At 34.7% G+C, this 26,694-nt stretch overlaps 1 protein-coding gene across 2 annotated transcripts in view; it reads right to left on the bottom strand.

Annotated features, from left to right (window-relative positions):
- CSMD1 (CUB and Sushi multiple domains 1) overlaps window positions 1-26,694 on the bottom strand; it is a 1,104,383-nt gene that overhangs the window by 197,359 nt on the left and 880,330 nt on the right. For both annotated transcript variants that reach the window (XM_014948981.1, XM_014948982.1), the window contains exons 23-25: window positions 25,860-26,016; window positions 6,405-6,596; window positions 1,850-1,976 (exon numbers count right to left, since the gene is read on the bottom strand). In XM_014948981.1, coding sequence (XP_014804467.1) covers window positions 1,850-1,976; window positions 6,405-6,596; window positions 25,860-26,016 — 476 coding nt within the window. The remainder of the gene's footprint in view (window positions 1-1,849; window positions 1,977-6,404; window positions 6,597-25,859; window positions 26,017-26,694) is intronic.

Raw genomic sequence — 26,694 nt, 5'->3', positions numbered from 1 at the left:
TAATATGTAAATATCAAAACTTATTTTTTTCAAATAACTGTGTGTTGATATTTCTTCATTACATTTGTCATTATTTGGAAATCATTAATTTTTAAATTGTCATTTAAATGTAAATGATGCACTGAAATCACCTATGATGGAGTGAATTCATTATTTGGCTTAACGAAACAGGTTTACTAGAAATAAAAAAGGAAAAAAAAAAAAACACTCCCAGTGAACGGTTTCCCATTTGCTTATATTTTTGCCAGTTTAGTTTTAAAAAGTAACATTTTTCATTTAAGTGATCAGTTAAAACTATTGTCCACATAAACCGAATAATGAAACAGCTTACTATTTGGTAACTTTTTGCTCAAAATAAATAGCTAATATTCTGAAGTAACACATTTCCTGGAAATCACATACTACTTTCTTGTCACTGGAGTAGAAAACTTATCTCTGTTACATGTCATTAAACTTATTAATATCAATAAATTATTTCAAAATGACAGAAGATTATCTATCTTGATTAGAAGTTAAATGTTTTTGCTATGTTCTGGCTTTCACAGCAAATTCCTGTTGGGAATGGACAAATTTGCTTGAATATTGAACAGAATTTGCCATTTCAGAATTCTTGAATATGTATGCCAGATTCAAGACTGATTCAGCAAAACTGAACAGAAATAGTCTTTAAATATTGGTTTTCATTCCACTTGAGTGATTCAGCTATACATCAACAGCAAAGTATGATAGTCTTTCTTGTTGGTACATCCCCACTGATGAGGAAATACTGTTTTAATTTTTTTTTCTTGTATTACGAGTTTCCTTCTGCCCGTGTTCTTGAATCCTTCCAGCATCTTTCCCTAAATCATTATAGAAATAAAAGCTCTAGATTCCATCATTCAGTTCTTATCATGTAACTTTATTTCATGTGTTAGTCACTAGTTTTGTTTCCCTTATTTTCTGTTTCCTTCTTATATCTTCCTTTCTTTGTTATGCTTCCTACACTATGCGGAGAAATCTTCCAGTCCTTACCTATTAAGCATTTCCTCAGTCCTGAATGCACTTCTCATTAAAACCTTATCGTTTTTATCAAATTTGATTATTCTCAATGTCTTCTGAGATGTTGCTGGTCTTATTATTCCACTTATTACGGGGAAAAAGTCTGATACTTACATAATTCAAAATATTATAGATGTTAATAATGATATGATGGAAGAGACTAGGAATGGAAAATGAAAACCCTTCAGAGTTGTATATAAAACCTTATAGCACTAATCTTCTCTGCTGCTGCTGTTAATTGTCAAATCCTCAGATCAAAGCATTCATGACAAAAAGACAGTTCCTAATAGGTACCCCACAAGGTCCAAGATGTCTGATGTCTAAGCACTCGTGGCAGAGAATTAGGAATTTACGGCTCCTTGAGGTGATGTATTTAAGAAATAGTGTTGAATATTTATATCTGAATTAAAACAACAAATTATTACATTGAATGTGACGGTAAGATATAAAAGAATGGCATTCTTCAAAGGGAAGAACTTTGAAACCATAGTTGAGAGCTTGGCAGTTTAGCTTGTTTATAGCTAGAAAAAAGCTTAGCAATATACTGCTCCAGCACACAGGATTTATAGGCCATATTATCTAATAGAATTCACAGTTCTGAATGAGATGCCTAGGTGTCCCCTACACAATTTAGACACCCAGGTTCACTAGAGGAATGGCACTCATAAACGCCAGAGTGACAAGCATCAACTTTATTCATGTAAGGAGGAGTTAATAAAAAAATTACGTGGAAGAGTGTGAGAATGTAAGACATAGACTATAATTTATAAAATACTGAAGTCAACAATAAATACTGAAATTAAGCATGTACCTTATTGTCTTTCCTGGATCTGCTTCAATAATCCAAGTGCAATGAAGATTGTTGTCATATGGCGCTGGGTAACCAGGGGACAAAATGCGCCCTGATGTAGCAGCATGAATTCGACCACCACACTCAGCTACAAAATAAGTAAGGATTGCATTTATTTTTAACAAGACCATAATATTTTGCACTTCCATTTTCTGTCCATCCCATACCTCTCTGTCTTCTGAAAAGGAAACAGAATGACTAATGACTCTGAACCAGTACGTATACATACAAACCAGGACATGAACATGAGTTTAAAATGCACGTATAATGATCTCATTCCTACCTTGCTAAAAGCAATAAACCATACTTCTGTGTTACGTTATTTTACCAACAAGAGTAGTTCAATATGAAGGGACACTACAAAAGCACAATTTTAGCATCAGCAAGAAACCAAGAATATTTCAGAAATATCCCATTTAATATGTTTGGCTTTTCTAAGTAGCACTGAATGCTCAAATTCAGGTTTTACAGCATTGGGTTTTGTAATTAAAATCACTTGCTTTGTTGTTGTAATGTCAAAATGTCTTTAGTTCAATACTTTCAAGTGACTTCTATATAACTGCAAGTTTAATTACCTCAAAAAGCAGTTAGGTATTGCCTAGTAATTTCCTTTAGTATTTAAAAATTTAAATGTCGTATGTCCACAAAGTAAGAGAGCAAGTCAGAAAGCTATGATTTGAAAGTATGCAGTGTTTGGTTTAAAACATTTTTCTTATCAATGCTTTCTTAACTTTGTGGAGAGACCAACTGCAGTGTTAAGCATCTGGAATCATATGATTCTTATGTTGCATGTTTAGAGCACCATGCTGTTGTCTGGCCAGTATAAAGACGCACCCTGATGAAACTGGAACCGTGTAACAGTCGGGTGCCACTAAACCAAAAAGGATCAGTAACTCTTCAGTTAAGTGATGTACCTGAATTCCTACCTCATTTACAGTGTTGCCTTACAAGTAGAAAATATGCCTTATATATTAAAAAAAATGCTACCGTGGGGAACTCTTCAAGCACAGCTGCACAGCAAGCAGAGTGTAAGACACAGGTGATGAAAGAACCGTGGCAGTTGGACCAAACAACCTATCAGGAGTACTCCTAACAACTAAAAAGTCTTATACATGCCACCAAGTCCATGCTGACAATCAAATTGTTACCAGGAAGAAAAATAACGGTAGAGGAAACAAGGTGACATTTACTTACTTATCCTGCTGGTCTCAAAACATTACATATTATTTAGAGAACCATAGCAGAAAGCTGTTCTAGTACATAATTACTTCAAACGTAACCTTTGCCTAAGATTTCAGTTAATGTTCATTATACGAGTTCAGAATGCAATAATTTCTGTGATAGATAACTAAAGAAATGACTGCTACAGTAGAGTGCAAAGAACTCAAGACAATTCAGTGAAACAAAAATTATTTAAACTCAAACTAATTGTCAGATTTGCTTTCAGATTCTGACAAGACCACTGAGAAACAGAGTATGTGATACAGTTTGGGATGATGCATTATACAGTTCATATATTTAAAAAGAATAATATCCATTTTAGGTGCAGATCAAAAGTAAATTTTCAAAAGTGATCCTAACAAGAAACCCAAAAAGTTTGTTTTTCAATATGCAGAAATGAGCACACTGTAAAAATCATCATCTCAAAGAACATACTATATAAAGTAAATAACTATACTATAACTAACAGAAGTGACATATTCAAACAAATTCTATAATCTTCTATACAAGGAATTACAGGATTAAAGACAATTGGTTTTCTTCTTTAAGGTTCAGAACAGAGAAAATTTAAATGAATGCTAAGATGAATATAGTGATTTATTGCTGAAGATGACTAGGTGTAGAATATGTGGAATATGTCTATGTATGGGCCTGATTTTTTGTGTGAATGAGATTAAAATGATTGTAAAGACAACGATGAATGTAAATGTCACTGGAGACAACAGCAAATGTCAAACGCTGATTTAAAACAAAACAAGCAAAAAAGAATAGGTCTGCACAAACAGAAGGATGCTAAGAAATTCTGTCTAAGAAAGAAAATGATGTTTGGAAATTCATGACAACTTAAGAAAAAGGTGGAAAAGGAAGCCAGTCAAATAAGAGTAGGAAGAGATAAAACCACAATAGCATAAGATAAAACTGAAGAAATAAAGGATTATATAAATAATACTAGAGGGAAAAAAGAAAAAAAAAAAGACCATGAAATGATCTGCAGATTCTCAACTGAATTTTCAGGGATCTTCATGACAAGTTTTCCTGTGCACCTAACAGTAGAAAAAACATAATTTCATGAAGGTAACAGCCTGTTTGTAAAAGGTTGTTTAGAAAGATTCATCTTTAGAAGATTTTCAGACAGAATGGTAAACATTTGTCTTCCTGGGGAGCTAATAAAGAGTTATAAATTGAGAAACAGCAACAGTCAGGTTATACAAAACTGATGCAATCCCTGAATTTGATCTTAAAGATAGGGAGAAGGACAGCAAATAAAAAGATATGTAAAGAGATATAGGTACACAGAAAGATGGCTTTGTTCTTGAATAGATAGAAAGCAAAAACAAAGTCTGTCTTAGGATCCTGAAAGAAAATTGATTACTCCATCAATATCAGGACATAATTCCACTTTGAGATGAAGTGAGATCCTCAAAAGATTTTGGTACAAGTGATTCCAAAAGCTTAGTAACAAAATACAGAAATCAAATCTAGTAACGCAAGGTACAAAATCAAAGTATAATGAAAAAACTCAAAAGATAGAGTAGCAATCGTGAGTGGAACACAAAAGCTTAAAAGTATGCTGTTATCTAGAAAACTGGAAATACAGGTAGACATATGGGAGTGGAGGGAACAGCACATTGTAGCAATGCAGTAAACTCAAAGTCAGAGTGAAAAAACATACATATTGGTCAAAAATATTTTGGAAAAGGGCTATTAAAGATGTTCTACAGGAGCAAAGATGGGAATTTTCTTTAGATTCACTTGATCCTTGGTTCCCTATCTTCCCCTGGGTCAGACTGGAATACACATGATTTATTTTTGTTTTTAAAACACTGCATCATTGAGATTTTAACTTTCCACATATCGATTAGAGGACAAATCCTCATAATAAGAAAATAGAGTGATGTATTCATTCACTTAAAAGACGTGGAACAGACATGCATTTTAAAATTGATTCAAATACTTCCTTGGTGGTGCACACAGGCACAAGAAAATACCACAGAAAATGACCTTAGAGTAATGACTTCATTTGAATTAGATGGGGAGATAGGCAAAGGTAGGACTAATTATGGCTCTTCTCTACAAAAGGGCAAACTTAGAGGATAAGGAAGCTAGCCAATTAAACTGAAGAGCTTGAGGACTTGAATGTATAAAAAGCCTAGAAAAGCCTTTAAATCAAAACTGGAAACAGTTGTTTTGACCTGTCAAATTTATAGATATATAAGAGAAAACTTACAGATATAATTCTAGAATCAAGTGGGAAACATAACACTTCTACTAAGACAGCAGAAATGCTGTTCACTGACTTTTTTCTAGCACTTACCCTCTGGGTAAGCTGAACTTTTGAAAGGAAGGGAGACTGCAGGTCTTTGAAGACTGCAGGTCTGTGAATGTATTCAGCAGGAAGCAACTCTTGGAATGGAGAACGTAGCACCCAATATGGGAGACAGGCAACAAGCAAGGATCCTACAGGTCAGGTAAGTGCTGAAAGCAGTTGATGGTCTGCCTGCAGCAGGCAGCAGAGGCAAAAACTAAGCATCAGAAGACACAAAGAAAGAAAGACTTTCGCAATGACTCATGGGAACTTAAACTTGGGAAGTCACTGGTAATTGCTGGACTGGAAAGAAAACTAGAAGAGAGAAACCCCTAGCAAGGGTAAGATGGGAACAGCTACAGTGGTGTTTAGTTATATTATGCATCTCACCTAGTACTTCTCTATTTAACGTATATGTTGGTTGTAATGAAATGCAGTTTTAGAGACTTGAAGACATATGATACTTAAAGAAAAGGTCTACCTCCAGGCTCTGACAGATGGGGTACCATAGCATGGAAACACTGACTCAAGAGCATGTAGGTAAAACAATCCACCAATGTGAGGTGAAAATTAGAAATCAGCTGCACAGGAATGAGATGCTGAAATAATTCCTGATGAAAACAGATACGGTAAAAAAAATAATTTTAATTTGTTTTATGATGGGGTTTGCTTAGCTTCTGAAGTGTTAAGATTATACCACTGCCTATGGTAGCATATCAGACTCAACGTCCCAGGATACCATCAGAACAAAACAATCTTTCATCAAAGGCTGCCCTATAGAAAGAAACGTTACCCAGGTGTTTTCTAGCCATTACCAGCCAGCCATCTGTTTCAGAGAAGGTCTACTTGGATATCCACAGTAAATCACTACTTGAAATTTTAAGGATTTTTACACCATTATCATAAACCAGGACATAGAGAAAAACAGAATATTAGATATTTTTCTTGAAACATCAAAACAAAATCTTTCATCGCCACAATCCATATTACCTATGCAAGTAGGCAAAGGTCTGTCCCAAACTCTTCGATCTCCACTTAAGCAGGTCATAATACTACTACCATGCATTGTATAGCCAGGATTACAGCTGTATAAAATGACGGTGTCTATAAAATGTCCTTCGTCTCGGATCTTGTAGCCATAATTTGGTATGCCAGGGTCTTCACACTTCACTAGGTCAAAACCTGCAAACAGAAATGGGAAGGAAAACAAAGCAAAAAAGACACAAAGATATAAAATATCAACCAGAATATAATGCCAATGAATCTGATCTTGATCCAAATTATATTCTCATAATTCAATTAGATTAGATGTATCCACAATCTCCAAAGAAAAAATATATATAATTTGGGTAAATCAGAAACTGAAACACCAAGATCTAATTAGCAATTTGATATTTGATTATGGCATTAGTTTATTGAAGAAAGCCTGTTATCTCACTATCCCAAAAGAGGTTAGTGAGAAATTTATTAATTTAGACCACTTCTATTCTTTCATTCTTCTTTATTCAGAGGAAAGGAAGCAATATCGACCCTGTATTTGGCATTAAGTGGGACCTTCACCTCCTCATCTAATCTCCATAATGAAGCCAGCAGAACATAGTGGGAACTCAGGAAGAAAATGCAAAGGTTATTTCATCTGTCCTAGTGTCAAGATAGTATGGCTTCAGCTGCTTCTCTGCTTAAAATAAAGAAATATTCCTACACTAATTTTCAATTAGTGTTCCCCTTTTTGGCCTATTAACATGTGGAATGGGATAAACAGCTGCTTCTGGGCTCCTTGGAATGAGCACTTCTACTCTGAGCAGCTACAACTCTTTCCATATTTTATTCTTTCCTCTCTGCATTTTCTGCATGTAGCATTGCTAAAATGTAAAGATGCAGGGTAAATCAATTTTGCTTTGAGGTCCAGTTCTACTCTGAGCAATATAAAAAGTGGTTCCACATTCACCTTTCTAAACTCCAGTCAGATTTGTAGATTTTTTCATTATTAACTTTCATCTCCCCAGCTCAAGAAAGTAGTTCTGACTCTACAAATGGTTTCCATTTTGCTATCATTATTTTACTGAACATCTTCGTTATGCAGTCCTGAATCAGGCTGCTGGTCTTCCCTTCAGTTTACTGTTTTCAGCCTATTCCCTACATAAGGCCTTTCACTAATTAGGAGAGAATCAGATATCTTTATGGTAAATAACATATCCATAGAAAACTTTTTGTTATTTGACAAATACACAAACTAGAGTTGGTATCACATTTTTCTTCTTGCCTTTCTCTTGATGCTGAAAACATCAACCTCAGTTGAAAAAGTGGCAAGTAGTCTAATACCTTGTTTTTCATCCTGTACAGAATCTAAAGCTGTCCAAAAACTGAGTCCTCTGAAAACACAAAATGCCTTTTTTTTCTTTGTTCATACATTGGACACAAAGTTTGGGATTTACCTGTCATAACTCAGGCTTCTGAAAATTAGAAGGCTAACCTTGAACTAGTTAGCTTAGGCTACTTTCATAGTCAGTAGAGAAATATGAATCTTAAGAAAAGAAACCAACTCGTATTTAGATAGTGAGATTTTTTAGTAAGATTAGTGAATTCAACCATCTTCTGGAAATACTTATTTTCTGCCTTTACTGTAAACTGAACCTAGGTTCACTCTTCATATAGTAGGCTATAGCAGAATTTTGCTCAGAATTTTAAGTCTCTGGAGTTAGGAAAAAGGCATCGTTCTCAAAAAAAGAATGCCATTCTATTGCATAGACACTGCATCTCTATCTCTGCTGTTACCTTAAGAAACATCAGGCCCCAAGACCAACGAGCGTGCTCTGATCACAGCCACACACTGTTAAACTCAATTGTCCTTCAAAGCAGCATGGCTGTCTACAAGCCACTTCCAGGGTATTTACCTCACACTGCCTGCTACATAATACCTGAGACTGTTTTGGGAGAGTGCTAGATAACCCAAGCTAGAAGCGTGCCAGCATTTAATCCAGCATTTCAGCAGTCTAGACAATGACTTTCCCACACTCAACACTCATGTCCTGACAACGTTCAGTTTATTAACAGAGGTGTGGCCCACGTGTCAGGAGGAGTATGTACAATCACACAGTACAAACAGATTATAGATTTATCATTATTCCCTTGCTAAAAGATTGTTTCCACGTGAATATTTGCACAACCCTGCAATTTTATTTTGTTGACAAAAAGAAAACAAGCAAACATACTCAGTTTCCAGAAAAAAGGGGCATTGTTCATTTTAAATAGCTCTTAGCATCTGTTATATAAACAGTCGTATCTAAATCAGTTGTCTGACTTTTAGAATCAATATCTACTTACGGGGTATAATTAAACTCATCCTAAAGTAGATACCTAAAATAGATTGGATGAACTGTGCAATTCTAAAAAGGCATATTTCTGTTCATTCACTATTAAAAAGCCAAGATGGTTAGGTCATACAGACGAGCTGACCTTCTCAAGAAATAGCTATGTTTCGTTATTTTGATCTCCTTGTTAAAGATACAAAGACATTTATTTAAAACTCTGAAAATGTAAGTTGTTTGATAAATAATGTGATATTTAAATGCTGATTTGACAGCATAAGCCAGCTATTTCTCTTCCACCTGCTTTTAGATACTTTCCCATCCTTTAGTAGAACATTTGGTTATCATTGGCAGCGGCGTGTGATCGACAGATGAATCTTCCCTGATTAAAGAATCTATTTGTGTGTGGTGAAATAAACTGTCCATAAGACTGATCTATAGTTAGCAAGCTACACAAGAGATTGATTCTCCACTACCTTCTACCACATAAAGAAAAAAATATTGTCAGGGAGAGGTAGTATCTCTTATAAGATCAACAGATATATTTGGGTGAAATGAAGCAAACTTTGGGACAAACAAGCCCTTCTAGTCTGCTATATAGCCATCTTTGCTACAAAAGATATCAAGACTGGGATAAAATTGACATCTGACTTGCTATCATTTCATGTATTCCACTTAGCATTCACTTGTGCACAAGTGTGTAAATATATATAATGCAATGTCAGAAAAATCTTATTTCTTCACTCCCTTTTGCAGTGCTGCTTCTGTAGGATGATGTGATTATAAAAGGCACTGGATTCCCCCATTCATCAGAATAATGACTTCCTGAATAGTGTGAAACGAAGTTTGGTGTGTTTATCTTTTTCCAATCTATTTGCACAGTATACATGACAGATAGCCTACTCCATTTTCTCCTCACCTGCAATAACGACCCCTGAGGAGTCCTGAAACCTCACAGAGGTTAACAAGAGTTAAAAAGATCCTGCCAGAACCTTTAGGAGTTTGACAGAAGCCTACCATAGCCTGTCTGCACTTTCTCTGTTCTTGCTTTGAAATAGGACTGAACAGCACAAAAGATCTGTTTTTCCTTTAGCTTCCAGTAGTTCATCTCATTATTGTAAGTTACTTACACCTTCAAGCAACCACTAACATAGTTTTCTACCTCCTTTGTTTTGTAGACTGCTACAAAATCTCCAAAGTGAGCTACAGCACTATAAAAGCCTATCTCTATTGAAAATAAGCTTGCTTTACTTGATTACATTTGCAGACTCAGTAGCCAAAGTCCATGAGGCCCCACAGATCACAGACTGAAATGTACTTTACTACTACATCAGAATACTATAATGGAATTGAATATGAAACAAAGATATGAAATTAATCATTCAATGAAGTCACCTTGACATTACTTACTAATAAAAAAACTTCCAGGGGCTCTTATAGAAAGTTTTTGCTCTAAAACCAAATTTTCTGAAAACAGAAATTTACTTCAAAATGTAGATTAAGAGTTGGCATTTAGGAAGGAAAAAAAAAAAAAAAAGGAATTGTTGGGTTTTGTTTATTTTAAGACTAAGATATCCCACCTGTAAAATGATTTACTAGTCTTTGGCATTATTTTGACTAACATATTTCTGAAATTACTTCTGTTAAATTGCTACAGATGTAGTATGTGTATATCACAGCATCCACATGTTATATTGATTTTTCATTTTAAAAGTTTGTGTCACTGTGTGTATGTTTATAGAGAAATAAAACACTATTAATAACTAACTGATGTTTGCCTAGAAATTCTGTATATAAACATAAAATTCAATTACTGTTGCAATAACAGGAGAATAAATTAATTACTTACTGGCTCTTCCTCTCCTCCACCTCAGACTGGTCTAGATCAATCACATGAAATTTAATGATTTTATCCATTTACTCTTTTAACATAAATATCATAAATGTAGATGACATGTCCCTAGATCTAGCATACTTTTACAGTTCTTCTTGAGTCATTATTCTCCAAATGTGGAAAGACTTTTTCACCTGTCAAAAGCACTATCCCAAAGTGAATTGCCTACTTTTTCAAGAGTCTCATATTCTTCAAATACCCACTGAACTGTATTTCTGTATCCGTAAATGACAAAATACCTCTGCAAGTTATAAGTAGGAAAAACTAGCTTCGGTGAAGACACTGTGTCTGAGTACACAGCGGTACATATAAGAATTTCTCAGCCTATGCGTGTGTCAGAGGACATGAAATGCCAAAGAGAAATATATTGCTTTTTTAAATCTTATTTTTGAAACTCTGTGGGAGCATTTATATCAATAGAGGAGCTAAGATTTTCTATAACTCTATTTCAAACTCAAACCTAATAAAATATTTATTTGGGGTAAAGTGTTAGATACACCGATTGTAGAGAACATAACCACTCACTGTCTTGGGTACCAGAATTCAATTGCGTATTTCACACACAATACAGGAAAAAACAACATGCAAATAAAAATTAAAAAACCTTAATTTAAATATCTTTGAGACACTAAGCTCTTCATTCGCTGTTTTGTTTAGATTATTCAGATATTTTTATCAAAAGACCACCTTGGAAAATTAATATTGATTTTAATTTCTTCTCATTATTGCTAATTCAGGAAAAGTCCAGTGGTAGTCTCAATTTTTAGTGTTGTTTTCATAATATCCTGCCTAGAAAAAAAACATTGGGCACGAACATTCAGTATGACAAAATAAAGAGTATTGTTGCTTTTTGTATCTGAAAAACAGAATATTCCCTGTAAGGACATCCAACAAACTAATTGCTGTCTTTTATGCTAAGTTTTTTAAATGCTACTTTGAATAATCTAGAATAAAGATAAGAATAATAGTACATAACTTGTAGCCACACAGTCACTACACTTTTCCACAAACAAGATTATCTCTATTTTTCAGTAGGTCTATTAAAAATCAGGGTATTTCATATGCAAGTAGGTGCTGCTAATCATGTGCAAATATAGCAGGAACTTGCCCTGTGTGTTCACTGCCTTTCTAGTTCTTCTTATCCAATTTCTTCCCCTTCTCATTACACACAAATACAGAACTTTCCATTCCCTTTTCCCCTGATGCTTTTGTACATCTGGTGTAATTTGTCATAAAGGACCATATTGTTGTGAAATCTCATTGTTGAAATGTTGCAACAGAACTTCAGTGTTAAAGTAGATACTGTGAACTTTCACAGTGGGGAAATATATGGTCTTGAGTTCCATACAATCACAGTGCTCAGGTTTACCTGACATTGAACCCAGCCAGCAGTCAGAGAAATTCTGCCAATATTCTTACTGCTGAGAAAGAGTATTGTACAGGCAAAGTGCTGCCAATTATCTTATTCCTGAGTTTCATTACAGGATTATCAGAACAATGAACGGATAAAAGCCAGTTAAATTAAAACCAAACCAGCCAAAATACATCTTCATGATTGGCTATCACCTCCTGACACTATTTATCCAACGTGTTTTGTTCTGTCATATTTGATATAAATAATCAGGAATGTAGAAATGCCAGTAAAATTATTGACGTGTCTGTAATTTATGTAGACTACTAATTACAACTTCCTTCAACTGAGTTTAATTATGCTGGGAACTGTGGTTCTGTCTACATTAGCATGTAGTGCAGTACAGTAGAAGCATATCTGGGCAGCAAAACAATGAAGCCGAGGACATAACATCCACACTGTCTGCACTGAAGGATTTTTACTTTGGACTACTTTTCGTGTCCGCTAGCGGGTGGGGTATGTCAAGTTCATTCCTGGAGCACACCTTTCAGTTCTCCTTCAAGTTTGCACCCTCCGAACCTGTCTTCAATATGAATTTAGATAGAAGCAGTGAGTGTTCATTTTGTGTCCCCAAGGGAAGTTCTCAGGGATTCTATACAGCACAGTGCACTTTTAACAGAAGCTGATGAAGTTCTGAGATACCTGAAAATGCTCTCTTCACCTAAGAGGGGTTGGAACTCGATGATTTCTAAGGTCCCTTCCAACTTTAACCATTCTATGATTATATGATTCTATCTTTAAGGGAAGAATGCAGTTTAATTACCTTATATATACTTATATATATACAAAAACACACATGCATTTGTACTGCATGTAAACCTACCATGGCTATATGAAAAATAAGTAATTTAAAATAAGAAAAGCCAGACACACAAAAAAGTTAGCCCCTAAAAGATATGAATTACCAACCTTTAGGTATTTGGTCCCTACTTGGAAACTCTAACGTTAAGTTCAATGCTAAGACCTCTATGAAGAGTATGACACAAAAAAAAAAAAAAAAAAAAAAAAAAAAAAAATAAAAGTAAAAAAAAAAAAAAAAAAAAAAAAAAAAAAAAGAAAAAAAAAAAAGTCGTGAGTTCCTGGCCTAGAAAGTTTGGAAAAACAAGAAAGACACTCTGAATTGTGAGCTCCAACAAAAAGGAATGCTAAAGCATGTTAGATTATGACTGTCTTAGTAGAACATATAAACTCACTGTTATTAGGGACAAGAGTATAGGTCCCCTATAAGCACCCTAGAAATTAGGCTTCAGGGCTTTATTCCTTCCTTTTTTCTTTCTACCTTAGTAAACCTTGTCTGTGCTTTGGCAATTAAAACTTGACCCGTGAAAATGGAAGAGAACAGTTTTAAAACAGATGTAGTAATTGAACTGACAGTAAAATAAATGTAACATCACAGTCCTTAATTCTGTGGTCCCGTGGCACACATTTGTTCAACAATTTCTGGCAGGTTAACTTTATTTACAAGATTTATGTTGGATTAATTATTGTTTGTCAATGCCGTTCTGACTTTATGTTAAACCATATATAAAGCTGGCAAAACAGCACAAAATGCTCATAAATTTCCTTCCGTATGCTCTAGTTATTTTTACAGGAATTCAGTCATGTGTTTGTGCCTGATTCAGACCAGACTTGCACTGCTGAGTGTTCTGATGCTGCAGATTCATATGGAACCTTGGCCTCAGATATGATCTCAGAGCACCAAGTATAGGAAAACTGTAGCCACCAAGCTATAAAACAAAAGGGTATTTAGGGGGAATTTCTTCTTGTAAAGTCAAAAAACCACAAACCTGTATTGTAACTTTTGTGGACTCTGGGAGTTTGTAATATGAACTCTAAATAGAAAACCTACCAGACAAAACCGTGAAGACATTTTAAAAGAAATTCCAGCTGGGGTATATGCAAAACTTTAGATGTCTAATCTAAAGAAGAGCAGGTCCTGAAAACATAATATACATAGCATAGAGGTGTAGGTCAACACTATCAATGATCTCAGCCTAGAAGAGTAAATTTATACTCATATAATTCCTTATTAATATTACGGTTTGTTTCAGATGGGGAAATACTATTAAAACAGCAATACCACTAATCCCCACAAAAATTTCACAAGAGAAGCCATGAGGGGTTAATTATTCTGAATGTAAAAAAGTTTTTGCAGTTCATATATAAAGCACTAAAGGACTAAAAGCACCCTCCATGAGACTCCAAGTACTATTTAATAATTTCTAATAATTATATTACTTACTATACTCTAAGTGTAGATTGGGTAGGCCCTGCTCAGTGAAAAGGTAATGTTGTCTTTTCATTTCTACTTCCCATGGAAGACAAAACTCATAAACCATATATAATCTTTCTTCAGCTTATGACAGTGATGTGTTAAAATATTTGGGGATGACTCCAAAAAAGTAAGGACAAATACATATATAAATCCTATTTCAGTACGTACATGGACATTTTAACAGATGTTTCAATATCTAAGTAAGGTAATGTAAAAACATTGGAAACACCAAGATCTCTCTTAGTCTTATCTAAATCTCAAGTAATTTAAGATCATAAACATAATCTATATATTTTGCACAGAATCATTTTTGAACTACCAAAGAGTAATTAAAAGTATGAAATGGTACTTGAGTTAATGTTCAGAGTCTATAATGGATTTCTAAATGCATGTAAATGTCAACAAATACTCATTCTGCAGTTGTTGCATCTTAAACATCCATAACATAATCTATTTAATTAAATCAATGCAATTCAAAATGAGAGTTCCTGGCACTTTCATTCTGTCTTGGAACCATTTATGTGCTATTGAAACCTACAGTTGTAGAGAAAAGAAGTCTATATTATGTACTGGAAAATGTGCCAAATACAAAATCTCTACCTAATTAGAAAGATAGAAAAGTCTATAGAAAGAAAAGTACTTGGATAATGTGGCTATAGTGAGGTTAATGAAACTTGCATGAAATTTTAAAGAGCCTAGGATGACAAATGAGCATGGGCTCTATGCACTGGGACAAAATTAGTTCCAGACCTCTTCCTCTTAGATATCTAAAGTTTTTGCAAGGAGGGCTGAAATATTTTTATGTCTTGGTGACTAAATATTTTACATTCTAAGACAGATCATCTGAAGGAGATCAAAGGAGCCACATTTTTCAAATAAACTGATATATTTCTATGTGCTTGTACAGCGTTCACCATAAATAATGATACCTGCTGCTTTGTATCCTTTGTAAGTTGAGAGGTACGCTTTTAATTTCTCAAAAGCTTTGTAATCTATTGACAGTTCACATTTGACTGTACTGATGAGACAGTCATTTAATGGATAATACTTCCTTATAGGAACTTCAGCACTTTTACTTGACATAAGCAACATGTAAGAAAATGTATGTAAACATGCAAAACGTAAACCAGTGATGTTAACATGTGTTGTCAGTACAGTTCTTTTGAGCATAAAATGAAAAAGAACTCTTTTCTGTATTTTTCTTGTGTAATAAGTACATTACAAAAAGTTTTAAGGCCTTTGCCCACCAATTTCAAACTGGATTCTTTGTGTCCAGATGTCCTATTCAAAATAATAGCCACATGTACAAGCGAAAAAAAATTATAAATTTAAGAAGCAAGTTAAATACACGTAGACAGGTAGTAGAAGAGAGGTTTTGTATGTGATTATTTTATCAAAAAAAAATACTTTTAATAAATAACAATACTTGGAAGAGATAGGCATGCAGATATACTAAGGTACATCAAGATGACTATTGTGCATCTATAGCAAGCATAAAAGTAAGCTTTGGAATCAGCAAGCAAATGAATAATTAGTTATACCCAATATAAGAGAAGCAGAGATTGAAGGTGAGATTGCATGTGAATTTAAGAAGTCTAACTTCAAGTGTCTATAGAGAGATATCTTCAGGAATGCTCCACGTCTAAGCCACCTTTATAATCAGTGGGGAAATGACTGATACAGTCAGTACTTAAAAATAGGTTACTTGTAGGTTACTTGTGAGAAGAGCACCGGTCTGACTGGTGGGGGTGAGCATAGAAAAGGAGAAGAAATAACATGAACACATACATTTTTTTCTTGTGTTATTTAGTGCAGGGTACTTTGGCTTAACACTTTCCAGATGCTTTATGTGTCTACATCAAGATGACTATTGTGCATCTATAGCAAGCATAAAAGTAAGCTTTGGAATCAGCAAGCAAATGAATAATTAGTTATACCCAATATAAGAGAAGCAGAGATTGAAGGTGAGATTGCATGTGAATTTAAGAAGTCTAACTTCAAGTGTCTATAGAGAGATATCTTCAGGAATGCTCCACGTCTAAGCCACCTTTATAATCAGTGGGGAAATGACTGATACAGTCAGTACTTAAAAATAGGTTACTTGTAGGTTACTTGTGAGAAGAGCACCGGTCTGACTGGTGGGGGTGAGCATAGAAAAGGAGAAGAAATAACATGAACACATACATTTTTTTCTTGTGTTATTTAGTGCAGGGTACTTTGGCTTAACACTTTCCAGATGCTTCAGTGATTACAAATGCTTTCCTTTCCTCAGTCTTTTCTAGAATACTCACTCTTAGAGTAATCAAGTATAAAAAAAACCCCAAGTATAAAAAACAGTATTGGCATAGACAGCACTGAAAGTTAAAGACCCCCATCATTTGCAGCTGGGCTCATTCTTTCATACACTGACAGGGGAGCAACGTGCACACAGCACCTGTCATTCTGGCTAGTGGTATTGAGGCCCAACAGTTCTGAAAATCTAGTTCTAAATACACTGTCATGAGCAACGTAGTTAATGAGGAACACAACAATCTAGTCTGCCTTTCATCATTCTGTCTTAAGCAACTTTCTCCACCTAGGAAGTTTATGGAAGTGGAAGGAATAGAAATATATAGGTTTATAGCATTCATCTTCTTTAGCTATATTTCTTCCAAATAGTCCGCTCTCTACATGCGGCCCTACTTCTCCACCTAGGAAGTTTATGGAAGTGGAAGGAATAGAAATATATAGGTTTAAAGCATTCATCTTCTTTAGCTATATTTCTTCCAAATAGTCCGCTCTCTACATGCAGCCCTACTTCTGCTCATGTATCATATACACATAGTTTTGGCAGAGTGATTTTAACACTACACATAAACTTTTGAAGAAATAATCTTAATTATATTCTTAAACAAATTTCTTAAATTTTTAAGTAATTAGAAACATAGTTTTGATGACTGAAAAATCTGTTCCCTATTTATTGCAAATCTTCAGTTATTAAAAAATGAGTAGATTCTAGGTCAACAAGCTTAATCTGTTGAAATGTAAACTATTTTCTCATAGAATGAAGAGAGGGGAGAAAACAGTCACATTCCTGCGTCTGAACTGTTAAAATTCTTACAAATGAACTCTGATTTTTTTTTCCTGAAAATTCATGTTTTCGTTAACTCTATTTGATTTCAAAATTTTAAAAAAATGGTTATATAACATTTTGCATGATTTACTTTAGAAGAGGTCATTTCATCACTTGGAAGAAAGCTAAAATCAAACTTTGATCTCAGGGACACAGAGAAATTACTTGAACTATATAACATAAACAACCCAACCCTACGTAAGGTTTTATTTTTGTATAACACTATGAGAAGTATGGAATAGAATAATACCTTTAAATGTGTGTTGCTTGGATTTTATAATTATATTGTTAGAGTTTTTACTTTCATGAATTTAGTAAATCAACGAGGCACCTAAGTGATCTCACATTTGAATTGCAGCAAGAATGAGCTTGCAAGAAAGATTAGTCCATCATCCAAGGTTTCCAAGTGCAGATCATCTACCTGACTTAAGGAACTGCTTATTAATATTAGGTGCAAGGCATCTATTATCAATAATTGGATAATGATGGCAGTTTTTGCACTTGTCTCATACTTATTAGCTGCAGCTTCTCTCTCCCAAAACAGAGAGGGTTCAGCCAATAATCCTAAACTGGAAATAATAACTTCTTACCCAACATGAGGCCAAAGTAGGCAAGAAGGCCGGGGTAAAGAACAATAAGACACTGGAAGATCTGTTCAAGCATCCTAAGCTTTCAGACAGGCATTTTTGCTCATAGTTAGAGCAGTGGGATGAAATTGTCAGTAAGACTACTGTCTACTCATGTAGCACTTGGAAAAGAGGAAATTATTCATTGCAAATCAACAGGAGTCTTTTTGTGAAAAGAGCAGAGGAAATGGGAAAACTTTTGGAACAATTTCCAGCTAAAACTCAGAAAATCCAATTGCCCACACAAATAATGGCAAAGTCTATAATGGCTTCATAGAAATAGATTTTTCTTAAAAATACAAAAGTTGAGGTTGAGGTGATGAAGCTAAAGAAGTTCTGAACTTTGAGCCACTCCGCTGACAAATTCATGGAAACTCTGTGTTCCTGCTAAGATCTCAGAAATAATGCTTCAAATATGATAACTTCTTTAATATTAAAGTAACATAATTTTTTAGTCCAGCATTTATGAGATTACGAATCTAGCTGAAATCTGCTTGCAATTTTCAACCAAATATTATAGCTAGGATGCATACATCAGCAGATGAGAAACAAATATACTTTAAAAGCCTACCTGAATTGACGTCACTGAACAATCTCCATTTCATATTCTAAAAATAGAATTTCAATATAAATGTAAAACAACACATGCATATGGACATCTATGGTGATCTCTGCTAGTCCCACTCTTTCTCACCTTCAATGCATTAATGTATTTTAAACTTTATAACAAGAGATTTTAAAAAACAGCTCTTTTCTTGATAATAGAAGTGAATTACAACAGGAAAACCTAGTGGTTTTAGATGGGATGAGAGACTCTGACCCATACACAGAAAAGCCAGGAGTCCTTCAACAGGTTATAACTGTGCAGTATCTGAAGCAAAACAAAAGAATCTTTAACAAATTACCTTTTTCACATCTACTAGTATTTCATATGAAATCTTTTTCCTTAATTGAAAATGAGAAATAGTTAACATCTTTCTCCTTTCTAATCCCACGCATAGAGAAATAATTCAGTGATTTAAGGATGATAAATTGTGTAGTTGTTGGAAACCAAATGTGGCTGGATTACGTAAGTATTTAATATATTAGAAGCAGAAGGCAGTTTGGTTGGGGGGGGGAAGACTATGATGTGATCATGTTATTATGATATCATATAGCATAATAGCATAGCATGGGATATAGCATAGCAGATCATAGTCCTTGTATATGAACGAACTGCATTAAAATTTCTAATTATTTTTTTTTTTGGCTTTTTAAAAATTTTTACTTCTCATTTTTGCACCTTTGGCTTTCCTTTACAATAATTTTTTCTATGCATGCAATTCAGCCTACATTAATTTGGGGTTAGTCACATAATTGTATTGCTTTTAAAATGACCCATTAATATATATGTATGTAAAGGTTAAGACTTACTCAATTACTTTTTTTTTGCCTTTTGTTTACTTTCATTGAATTTTGTCTTACATTTTTACCACAATGTGCAAAGGTTCTCTTTGCAACAGATCTCATACACCAATTTGTTACTGAAAGGAAACTGCAAGAGCTTTCATTACTGGATTGTTCTGCTCAACTGACACTATACAGCCTGAGGGAACGCCATGATATTTCTGAATTGGAGTCTGTTCGTATGCTAGAATAATTGGCTGATTTTGCAGCTTCAGAACAATGTTTTTCCTGACAGTCTTTTAATATTTTCAATTACTGTAGAATAGGAAATGGACTAAATTACATTTCTGTTCAGGATTCTCTTAAATTAATTTCCAGGTTTAAACAATTTATATAAATTTAAATTATGCTAATTCAGATTCAGCCTCCATGCACTAACTTTTACTATCCCTTGAAAGATGTAGGGGTAGAGAATGTTTATAACACAGAGTTTAAGCTGAAAATCAGAACTAAGTCTTCAGCCGTAACTGAATAGTATGAATGCCAAACCAGTGCATCACATCTGAGATATGTAGTTTAAAATTTCTTTTCGTAAACTGAAAAGTATCTCTTGAGACCAACGAAAAGAATATTGTAAAACTACTAACTATGAATGCTAGATATAGAGGATGTTAAATGCAAACAAAAATATTTGCATTTAACCTACTTATAGCAGCCTTCCAGTATGTAAAGGGGGCCTACAAGAAAGCTGGAGAGGGACTCTTTATCAGGGGGTATAGCGATAGGATAAGGGGCAATGGTTTCAAACTGAAAGACGGTAGGTTTAGATTTGACATAAGAAAGAAATATTTTAAGATGAGGGTGGTGAGACACTGGAACAGGTTGTCCAGAGAAGTTTTGGATGTCTCATCCCTCAAAGCATTCAAGGCCAGGCTGGATGGGGCTTTGAGTAACCTGATCTAGTGGAACTTGTCCCTCCCCATGGCAGCAGGTGTTGGAACTAGATCTTTAAGGTCCCTTCCAACCCAAATCATTCTATGATTCTATGATTTTAAAAAAATAAATCTGTTTATGCAAAGCCCTAAATCTGTTTTATTTTAGAAACATGAAGTAGAATTTGATTCAAAATCTATGAAGTTGAGCGCAGCTCAAGGGCCTGAATTTTGCCCACTCTTCTGGCAGAAATGAGAGTCATCCAGAATTCTGCTTTCAGTGAAATAAATGGTCTTGGATTCAAAAGTGCCAGAAGTTAACATTAGGTTAAGATCTGTGTCTATGTAACATTCACTCTCACAAAGAGAAATCATAAGTGAGAATTTTTCAGCCCTTATTTCCATCTTAGCACAGAAGTGCAGGAAAATATCCAATTTTATATCACAGGGAAATGGAGGATACAAATAAAAGACAAGTGTTGAGAAAATAACATGGAACTACATTTTTAATATGTGGCAGTGAATCAGGAGCAGGTGAGTGAAAGGCCTTTAGAAAGCTAAAATCTAGCTAGAGACTATACCACAAATCTCTGAATGGTTTTCAGGTTTTATAAAGTCTCAAACTAGTTCTGCATGTTTCTGAAACATATAGCAGTCTGTTGTTAGGCTGAACATACTGCTGAGTAGCCCAGTGCAGCCAGACACGTTCCTACAGATACTATCTCCCACTATTCCTGGATAAACCCTTCAACTGACTCATTGCAATGGACTCCAAGGCTTATTCTCCAAATAAGTGAAGCTTTTGCTTCTATTATATCCTGCACAAGACTGAGGAACCATGAAATTGCCACAGAGAGCTAGATAAGCTGTTCCTAAAAAAGCAGATGTCTGGATAAGGACTGAGAGCAACTTCATACTACCTCAGACAGGCAACAATCAGTGCAAGGAACTTGGTAAAGGCACTCAGTTCTGAGGAGAGTCCAAAGAGCAGTTCTACCTAGTGGTAAAGTTCCTTACGCATCACAACCCTGGGGACACTCTCTGAGGACACGGGGGGATGGCATCATGAATATAGAAACCCACCTTCAGGCACCGTGAGAAGAAATGAGTTTAGAGAGTTGCAGCCCGTACTGCAAAGGGACAGAGTGCGGGAACTTCCCAACTGCGTGGGAACTTTTACTGAGAAAACATGGATGAACAAGTATTTGAACAGGAAGCACAGACATTGCCCTCTTTGCTGCAGCCATATTTTTTTTTTAGATTGTTTGAAGTGTTTTGTCTTCTAAGAATTTTGGACACGTACACAAAATGGTAAGATCTTTAAAAGATAACCACCAACACAGCTACTGACAAAGAGAAATTGTGAAATTGTGAATTCATTGACATCTACATGAAACAAATAACACACAAATAAAATTACTGTACAAGTTATCTTGATAGCAGTTAAGTGATCACTGTAAGTACAGTATAGAGCTGAGTACTCTGTGATCTCCGTACAGAGACAACATACAGAGCACAGAGTAGTCAGCATGATGCGGGACTGAGAACATCATAAAACGTTTCTATATGACATGTATGATAAAGTGTGGAGGGACTGTTTTTGTTTTTCCAGAAGCTAAGAAAATTGTGACTACTTTCAAGGAATGAGGATTAAACAGTAGCAAAGAAGCAATTGTGAAAGATCAGTTCCTCACAGGATGAGTGAAAACAGCCACTGTTGATATTCCTCTTGTGTCAGGCCCGTGACAGGGGAGCGGTCAGACCCTGCAGGCAGACTGCCTGCTTTGTTATTCAGAGGCTGTACTGCGTTGTTCCTTATTTAAAGTTGCAGTCTGTTACTTTTACCAGACAGCTGTGTTTTGCTTTTACTGCCTGTCACCGTGTGGCATCAATAAGATTTCATTCTAATTTGAATGTCAATTTAACGTTAAGTACTACTGACATGAGAGCACAAAGCACTGGCATCTTTATACCAGAATGGCCAAATTTCCTAACTGAGCAGTGAGCACAAAATGTAGGTCCAGTTGTCGGAATGTCTATGGCTACATCTTCTCTTCCCCACAAAAACGAGACATTTCTCAGAGAGAAAAATTGTAACTGGACAGTGAAAAAAAAAAATATCCCCCAAATTATAAAACTGAAATTATGAAAAGAGAACTGACATTTTCTCAACCGAAAAAAAAAGTAATCGTCACATGAGTCAGTTGTGGCTACACCATGTATGAACATATTTTAACATGCAGATGTCCATCAAAGTCCTCTATTCTTAGGGAATTAAAGCCATCTTAAAAGTTCTTTTTTGATCCTTGGATTTAGAAACACTTCCCATGATGGTTAAAATTAAAAATATATTGGGGAGGAACACAAAGAAAAACTTTGGTATTTCTGCAAGCTCTGGTTGAGAGCAGTAAGAAATAACATAAAAGAACATTTGTAGAACTTTTCCTTCATTCTTAAGACTAAAATAATCCAGTAACTTCTCAAATTGGAATACTGTCATGCTGTAACCCCAGCTAGCACCTAGGACCATGCAGCTGCCTGCGCAGTTCTCCCTATTCCCCCCAGAAGGGCAGGGAGAAGAAGAAAAGGAGAGGAAAGGGAAAGATAAAAACCCTCATGGGTTGAGATGAAGACAGCTTAATAGAACAGTAACAGAAAAGGAAAATAATAATCATTATTCATAATAATAATAATAAAAATAATAACAATAATAATAACGACACAAGTCACTTCACCACCTGGTGAATTGGTATCTTTTGGAGCAGTGATCACAGATTCCTGTCCCCCAGCAAACCCCCATTTATGTACTGAGCATGATGTCTATGGTACAGAATATTCCACTTGTCATTCTGTTGTTCTGTCTATGCTCATTCTCAGCTTCCATGGGAAGCTGAAAAGAGTCCTTGAAAAGTATAAACATCGCCTAGCAACAACTAAAGAAATATGCATTACTGACGTTCCTTTCACAGCAAACACTAGAAAGAAAGTTAACTCTTTCCTAGACGAAACCAGGACACTTGGGGATATGAAAGATATTGAAGATGGAATAATCTATTGACACCTGAGATCATCCTCAGGTAAAAAATTTATCCTATCAAGCTTATGTTGTCATTTCCTCAGCTCTGAGATATGAATGTTCATAGTCATTCCCTCTGACACCAGTGCAGAGGTACTATATGTGGAAAAAGACACTTTTCTTTATTCATCCCAATACATTTTCACCCTAGTTTTAAGGAATTGGCTTTATATGAACTTGTTTTACATGAAGTAGACAAGTTTTCTTCTTTATTTCTCTTTCCCCCCACCCTGCTTTTTTTTTTTTGTCTCTGGTAAACTCAGATTCAGTTGTTGCTCAAATTACAGTTGCACTGACTCATTCATATATACTTACCCCACCAATCTCATGCTAAAATATAAACAAAATGTTATTGTCTGCATTTCACTGAAGCAATTTCCTGAAATACAATCACTATAATTTCAGTCCTCAGTCAAAATATTTCTTAGTTTCTCAAAACACTTAAATTGAGAAATAGTACTGACTTTTCACAATCCTTTACAGTAAAAAGTTATTTCTAGACATTGTGCTAGATCTGTTTCCTTGAAACCATCTTGTAGTTACAGATCAAAGAATAAAATTACTATAATTTCTAGCTTCCATTCAGTATCGTTCTTACCCTGAAGCAATTTTCTGTACAGCAGATTTCATTAGAACTTGAGTCCTTTATAGATTTATTTTTAATATCTGCTTATACTACAATTTATACAAACCACTCAGATTCTGAGTGTATAGAATTCTGTTTTATTGTCAGTAATGAGATCCTGAAAACAGAAATAAAATTTTCTTTATCCACATTTTTGTTCTCATGGATCATTAGCTTTTTCTTCTCCTGCATTTGTAAATTTAACATCATCCACAGAATTCACAATGTTAAAAAAGATGGAAAGGTAGTTAGTCTTTAGAATAGCGTATGACAATGGTTCTAAAATTCAAGCTTCAAAGCAGCACTAATCTTAATTTCAATAGCATTAATGGGAAGAAAAGTACTAAAAAGACCAACAATTAAGGGCAGTTGATGTATCCCTTGTGGGGACCAAGAACTCATCAACCAGATAGGGAATAACCAAAATTAATTTACCACTAGATTTATTACACTATAACTTCTAGCTCTTTCTAACAGTCTTATGATATTCATTATTCAATTTCATTCACTCGAGTGTACATATTTCTCCTTTTCTTTCAGTGAGATTTTAACACTCTTGTATATTTTATCTTTGAGTAATTTTAAAGGATCTGGTATATTTCAATCTGAAAAGTGAATAAATAAATTTTCAGGGAAGTTAATTATAGTTGTAAACGCCAATGTGGTTAATACAAACAGATCATTATCATTTAGCGTTTGATGCATTTACCAAATGCAAAATGGACACATTTGTTTAGGAACTGCATTGGAACTACACCAAAAACTCCAGTCCCACCAAATGATGACTCTAAATATCTGGTATGCCTAATTTTTAAAATATCACTAGCACTGGAGTCCTTCGGGAGAAAAAAAAAACAAAACCAAAAAACAAACCAAAAAACAGGAATCAGCACTGCAGCCAGTTTTCAAAGCATTCCAAAAAAATGCCTCTTCTGCTTGTATCAAATTATAAATGGTGAAAAGTTCCACCTTGTTACAGTTTATGGGAATCACCTGGTTAGATGATCACTATCTCAAAATGTATAGTCTTGAATTTGGACTCCTGAAAATACATGTGAAAAATTAGGAATTAAACTGTATTTACAAATGAGGACTGTCTAATGTGAGAGCAGGCAGGAGGAAAAGTCACAGATAAACACTTCAACATAAACTGCTGCAAACTGGTCACACAATATACTAAGTGAGATATTTGGCAATTAAAAAAAAAAAAGAGCAACGTTATGAAGACATGTTATGCAGAAATTAAGCTAAATTCCATCTTTAAACAAAATACCACTTCTAAATGGTTCATCAAAACTTGTTCACTCAGGTCCCCTTCCAGCATACTCCACCCTCATCCTGACAAGCAGTTGGGACATAGTAAGAGTGTGCAACCAGGCACACTGTATTCTTTTTATTCTCATTCCTACTCTTATCTTTTTTAATTTGACAGCAAGGACTAAATGTTCCATTTTTAAAATCTGTCTCTGTGTAAGTTTTCTGCTGCAATATAACACTAACACACTAATATGTGTTGTGCAACTCACATATTTCACAATTCACTTCTTTCTAAGCCTCACCACTAAATCTTCAAAATTATAATTTTTTCTAAATCTCAAAGGTTACAATTTTTTTTGGTTTTAGTAATGGTCTTACTAATTAATAACACCTATCCAGCCGTGTAGGCCATTAAAATTCAATCTGCTAACCACAGTATATTCTAGGAAATTATCTTCACCATTCCATGAGAAATCACTGCAGCTGAGAAATACACATTTTCCCACAAAACAGTCAATCAGAGCATACTTGTGACCTACTTACTTGTGTAAGTGAGCTGAAATCCTTGGTCAGTATCGGATCCATTGGTATTAAACTCTATCCACAAATGGTTAGAGGTACTATTAAGGATAATTCCCATCATCTCATTTTTGGTGAAGGCTCCCAGAGAACGTGAAGAGCTGTCTTTTCCATCATACACCTTGTAGAAATAAAACAGATATATGAAATTGGACGTCTTTACACATACTTCCAAAGTGAGCTATGTATTGCCAATAGTTTCTCCAAAAAGTTAATGTTTCCATTCTGTGAGGTACATATCATTTGGTTATGCAGTTCAATACAATATAAAATATTCTGTCGCCCTTAAGGTGTTTTATAGTCTTCTTTCCTTTTCAGCACTGTGAGCTCATCTTGAATGAAATTAGTATTTATACATCAATCTTATCTTCCGAGGTTTTATAAAGTCAAATTATCTTTCACGGTTATTCACAAAGGCTAACAGAAGTATAATTTCTGAAATCGTCATTGAAGTAAGGCTGTAAGAGGTAAATCCCATTCTACTCTATTCTCTCCTGTCTGAAGATAACAGCAGAACTGAGGTATTAAAGTCAATCTGTCACCTTTTATTTCAGACTCTGAGTCTGCAGTATTTTTTGGTTTACTATAGGTTTTAACAAAGAAAGATAGGTTTTCAAAAAGATGGGTGATTTTATTTCCAAACTACGTGTAGAGATGTTCTTATTTACCATGTTACTTTACTGAAAATTTCAATGGAAGACAAAATCAACAATATTAATCTCTATGAATGTTCATCAATCCAAGACAGAGTTAGTATTGGCTAGAGGGGGAAAAATTACTTTTGCTTATTGCAAAACCC

The sequence above is a fragment of the Calidris pugnax genome, unplaced genomic scaffold (assembly GCF_001431845.1).
Source record: "Calidris pugnax isolate Ruff unplaced genomic scaffold, ASM143184v1 scaffold141, whole genome shotgun sequence".
NCBI lineage: Eukaryota > Metazoa > Chordata > Aves > Charadriiformes > Scolopacidae > Calidris > Calidris pugnax.
This window is presented reverse-complemented; position numbering and strand designations above follow the sequence as displayed.